At 46.0% G+C, this 5,584-nt stretch overlaps 1 protein-coding gene across 1 annotated transcript; it reads right to left on the bottom strand.

The window, feature by feature from the left end:
* Positions 1–269: 269 nt before the first annotated feature.
* On the bottom strand, positions 270–3,274 carry ANKRD37 (ankyrin repeat domain 37). Its single transcript, XM_029922791.1, has 5 exons — positions 3,025–3,274; positions 2,664–2,816; positions 1,726–1,817; positions 763–966; positions 270–519 (listed from the first exon to the last, which is right to left on the bottom strand). Coding segments are annotated over exons 1-5 (477 nt in total). The 5' UTR covers positions 3,052–3,274; the 3' UTR covers positions 270–518.
* Positions 3,275–5,584: the final 2,310 nt, after the last annotated feature.

The raw sequence follows: 5,584 nt of genomic DNA, 5'->3' as shown, positions 1-5,584 counted from the left end.
TATAGTCTGGTGGATTAAACTATGATTTTTGGGGGGCACCTGGGTGGCTCAGTTGAGCATCTAACTTCGGCTCAGGTCATGATTTCACAGTTCGTGGGTTCGAGCCCCACATCAGGTTCTGTGTTGACAGCTCATGAGCCTGGAGCCTGTCTTCAGATTCTGTGTGTGTCTCTCTCTCTCTGACCCTCCTCTGCTCATGCTGTCTGTCTCTCTCAAAAATAAATAAAACATAAAAAAAAATTTTTTAACTATGACTTTTCCCCCAAAGGTTGTACACAAAGAAAAGTTTATTCTTTAGACATTCTTTAATAATTTAACAGACAAAGCATGCACAACCAAAATATTCTAGGCATGTAAAAACATGTGTTCCTAAATGCTATCTTCACTTAGAAGAAAGTTTTCCTCCTTCTTAGAAGGAGTTTAGGTACACCTGGTGAGCCAGAAGCCATTGCTCATAGCCGACAGTAGGTCTGCGTGGCGTGAAGGCTTTCTTCAAAGCTTTTCAGAACCGACATGAATCTGTTAAGAAACAGTGACATTAAACAATTTTTTAGAAAGGTTTTCTCCTCAGCCTTCCATCCTACAGGACAATTTCTGGCCTCTAGACTCTAGCAGTAGTTAATAAAATGAGTATTTAAATGTGTTAATGCAAATAAAAAGATACCCTAGAAATTAGGCTGCCCACATTTAAATGAAACCATAAACTCTGTACTAAATAAGAGATCTCTGAGGGAGGAAGAAAAACAGAACTGAGGTACTTACCAACACTTCCTTTTTCCAGTTGTATTTTCTGCACTTCCAAAACTTCTTTTCTGTCTGAGCCCTGGAACACAAGGATCTCTATCCGATTGTTCACTTGCTTTTATTGTCTGCATACATTTAATTGTTGTAAGAAACTTGGCACAGTCTAGAAATCCACATGACCAAGCTAGATCTTCGGCTGTTTGCCCGTTCTTGTTACATAAACTGGATTTAAAACAGAAACTGAGTTACATAAAAGTTGACAATTGTTCCACTTTGCATTTTTAGATACATCTTTCTACCAAGGAGATTTGGGGTCCCAAGAATGTTGGTTTCAGAACAGAAGTAAAGGAATCCTAGGGGAATCCTATATTCCCATACTACTGCAACCTCAGTGGCTAGCAGAGTTCAGCACAGACTGGACATTCCACTTCTGAACAAATGAAAGAATATTCTGTGCTCAGTATAACAAGAAATACTCAAAAGAGGTCAGTGAGAACTTTTATAAAAGGGATAATCCTGAACCAAAACAAAGATGTAACGTTGCCACAATAGATGAAAAGAACTGCACCTCTCATTGCTAAGAATCCATTTTTTTCTTAAATGTAGTAATATTAGGTATCATTAATAGCCTAATTTAACATTTAAATAGCTAAGTTGTTAATTAGGCAAGCAACATTTTTAAAGGTACTCATAACTAAGCTTCAGGAGTCTGATTAGTTTGGTGGCTCACTCGGTTAAGCATCAGACTTCGGCTCAGGTCATGATCTCGTGGTCCATGAGTTCGAGCCCCACATCAGGTTCTGTGCTGACAGCCCAGAGCCTGGAGCCTGCTTCAGATTCTGTGGCTCCCTTTCTCTCTGCCCCTCCCCTGCTCATGCTGTCTCTGTCTCTCAAAAATAAATAAATCTTTAAAAAAAATTTAAAGGAGTCTGATTAGTCCAAGAAAATTATGAAATGTGAAGCCATTGGTTTTATACTTACTCAATTTGGGCATCACTGGCTACAAGCAGGCTAAGGCATTCCAGACTTCCAACTTTTGCCGCCTTGTGTAGTGGAGCTTCTCCAAAAACATCCTTAAAGATAAGACAGCACATTTAGTCTCTCCCCACAACACTCTCCGTATAAGTTGGTAGGTAAAGTCTAATTACCGTTCGAGAAAGCCAGTTAAAACTACATGGTTGCGAATTTTTTGAACTCAGGGGTTTTTTAAATAAAGTTCACTTGGTGTTTATTAAATACAAAGTTTTCATCAATAAAAACATACACAGCCACAGCTACATATGTTAAAATTTAGGTGAACAAAAGCAAGGTAGAGTTTTATAGAGGTAAAAAAAAATTACAATTTAAATTCACCATACTTTACTACTCAATGGAAGATGCAGGCTACCATATAGGAAACCACAATGGTTATGAGTTCGCCTCACAACTGTTACTTCAGTAATTACTATACCGAGACTTTTAATTTGGCCAGGTAGCAATTGTTCCTTTTGAAATAAGCTGTAGACCCAGGTATGCTGTCCGGTACAGTAGCCAGCAGTCATATACGTGGTAAATGAGCACCTGAAATGTGGTTAATCTGAACTGACATGTGCTGTAAATGTAAAGTACACGCCAGACTGAGATGTACGAACGTAAAATGCAACACCTGTAAGTAATGTAATATACTGATCACATATTGAAATGATCATTTTTAGGTCAGTTGAGTTAAATTCTAAAATTTATTTAATGTTTTATTTTCTTTCACTTATGTGGCTATTAGGACCTTTTAAATTAAGAGTCGCACTTTCTATTTCCATTGGACTTGGCTGCTATAAACATGTAACAACAGCGACAACTTGAGGTTTGGGCGACTAAGAAGCGTTTGCGTGGACTTGGGCGGGGGGCAGGGTGCACACAGCAACAATCCGTAACCTGCTTACCTGTTGGTTGAGGTCGGCGCCCGTCTGCAGCTGCCACAGAAGAAAGCAGGCGAGGCCGCCACCTGCGGCCAAATGGACCGGCGACTGCTCGCGGGGGTCCGGGGGTGCGTTGACCGAGGCGCCCGCCTCCAGCAGATGCGTCAGACTATCCACCTGCGGGAAGAGAGCAGCTCGAGCACGCTCTTGCCTCGGACCATCCCGCGCTCCCCCGCCGTTGAAACTCTTCCCCCCGCTCCCCAAATCTAACTCTGAAGAGGCTGGACCCGGCAGCGCTCAGCGGTCAGTCACCCTCGCTAGTGCTCCCGAGCTGCCGGGCATCCGGAAGCGTAAGCCTGCAGGACAAAAGGGGCCCGAGTCTCACCTCTGGGTTGCAGTCAAGCAACAACATTGTCCACCGAAAGCAGAGGACCGGAGGCCTTGGGAGTGCCGCGCGGCGGGGCAGGCGCTGCTGACCGGCCGGTAAGAGCACAGCCAGCCCCGGTGCGGGAGGATTTGTACTGCCCGGGCCAGAGGGACGGCCCCTCGCGGACGCGCCCCGGCGGCCTCACCCTCGGCTCCCCGGCCCTTCCGCGCCCGGCGGCGGCCGCACGTACACAAACACCGGCACGTGCGGCCGCGAGGCCAGCTGGGGAGGGAGGGGCAGGCTCGCCAGCCGATTGGTCAGGCGCGCGCACCTCGGGGCGGGGCCCTCGGTGGCCGTTGCGCAGCCCCAGGGCGCGTGCGCGGCGGAGCGCGCCTGGCGGTTGGGCTCCGGCGGCAGCCATGGGGCGCGCTTCGTTTGACACGTCTCACACTAGCGTGCCCAGCCCTCTCGTCCCTGTGGAGAAGCCGCAGTCCTCGGTTCTGCTAGCACGCACGTAACCAGGAAACCAGGGAGCTCCGGCAGCACCAGCTTTGGAAGCCGCGGTGCGTGGTGCTGGCGCCGCGTCCCCGCCCTCTGGTTCCGGAGGAAGGATGAGAGTTCTTTCCCATCACGTTCAAATTCGGCCCCCTGCTCGCCTGTCACCTTCGCCCTCGACTTTTAGGGCAGAAGGCCAGAGGGGGGGGATGGGGGACCGGGGTAGAGGCTAACGTGAACCGAAGTGATGAGTTTTAGCACAGGGACTGCTCCGACCTGTGCTAAATGACTTACCAAACCTCACCTTTTCTGTGACGCCGCCATATTGGGAAATCCTGTAAAATAAGCCAACCGTGGTCATGTGTCCCCTCCTGGAAAAAGGTTAAAGCACGCCCCTGGGCTTGCCGCCTGTGGAAATGTCCCGGCTATTAACCGTGAGCTTCCGTAAGGGAGGAAGACACGTGTCAGCCCTAACACTGTGGGGAGAGTTCAAGGACAGAGGAGGGACCCAGGCCACGGAAGTTTGTGAGTTTGTGGCCTATGTGTGGGGCTCGTCCCCAGCAGGGCAGACAGGACCCCCCAGCTGCTCTGAGGGGGGAGAGGGGGGAGCTGGGGAATGGCTCTCCTGGAGCGCGTCATTCAGCTTGAGTCATGCCTTTCTGCGCAACATTAGAAACAGGCTTCCTGACTTCAAATTGTAGCCATCTGCCGCGTCTGTAATCTCTTGACTATCTTTTCCTAAACGTTTTTCCCCCAGATCAATCTAGCTGAAAACTCAAGCTCAGTGATTTCCTTCCTACTGATTCCTTTGAGGGTAGGTAGGACTGATAAAGGGTTTGTGTTTATTATTATGCTTCTAGAGGACAAGCTCTCTGAGTGGCCTTTTAGTTCTGATTGTGGTTACAGTCTTTTTTATTTCATAAGAGCCATAAAATAATTTTGCAGTCATAAATTTATTGTATGTAGGCACTGACCCAAGGGGTAGTTCTACACGTTCTTGTTCATATGTGTACCTGAAGATAAATGTGTATATATTTATGTTTAAACACATAGAACAGTGGTTGTGGTCTGTATTTTTATATTGAAATTATTCAAAATATTTTTTATGGTCTTTGAAGAATGTCAGATCTGTGAGGACACGTGAGTATACTGCCAATTTCCCTTTTCCATTCATGTTTATCAATTAGGTAAGCCCTTTTTAAAGCATTTAATTAAGCTTCAGGTTTGCACAAGTGACATTTTCAGGACTTCTTAAATGATTCAAGATATTGTCAGAGAAGTTCTTAGACTTCTAAACATATTGCAGTTAACATATGCAATGGGATATCTGTGTGATGAATGTGCCTCCATATTACATCCATTTTATTTAAAACAAGATTCTATTCAGCACGTGTTAATCTGGTAATTGTTAACTTTTTGTTATGTATGTAAGTTTCATGAGGAAAGGGAATTTTGTGAGTTGTTAAAGCTCTTCTCCCTTTAATCACTTCCTACTTGTCCATTGCTCACAATATGTTTCAGAAAAACGATGTCTCAGCTAAGTTAATAATGAGCTTAAAAGCTTTCTAAAAACTGAACAAAGCTGGTGGAGCACAAAAATCTACAGAAGAAATACTTTGGGGGGAAAATACGATTTTTTTTAGAGATTAATTCTATTCGCCTTTATTTCCATTGGCTACTCCATGTATTGAGATTACTTCTTTGCTCCATGCATTCTTTACTGCTTTCTCTTTTTATGCTTCTTTTTTTGTTTCTTTATCTCAACCTTCTATGCCGTTCTGGTAGTATAAGAAAATGAATGAAACAAATTTCCAGGGCACCTGCCTCCTGGTTATCTTCACCGATGGTGCAGGAGGGATCACGTTCACATGCGAGGAGGAACACAGGCGCTTTTCTCCTCGGGCTGTTCTGCCGGGCGGCACATGGTCTGGTGTCTGCGCACAGCAGAAGTACCAGCAGACAACTTTGAAATGCCTGCTACTCGGGTCCCTGTTCGGGTGCCACTCGGTGCAGGGGACCAGCCCACGCACCTTAGTCTAAGGGTCCCTGAGTAGGGGGTTGGTGTCGGCGAAGTATCTCCGAG

Source organism: Suricata suricatta, chromosome 1 (genome assembly GCF_006229205.1).
Source record: "Suricata suricatta isolate VVHF042 chromosome 1, meerkat_22Aug2017_6uvM2_HiC, whole genome shotgun sequence".
Taxonomy (NCBI): Eukaryota; Metazoa; Chordata; class Mammalia; order Carnivora; family Herpestidae; genus Suricata; species Suricata suricatta.
This window is presented reverse-complemented; position numbering and strand designations above follow the sequence as displayed.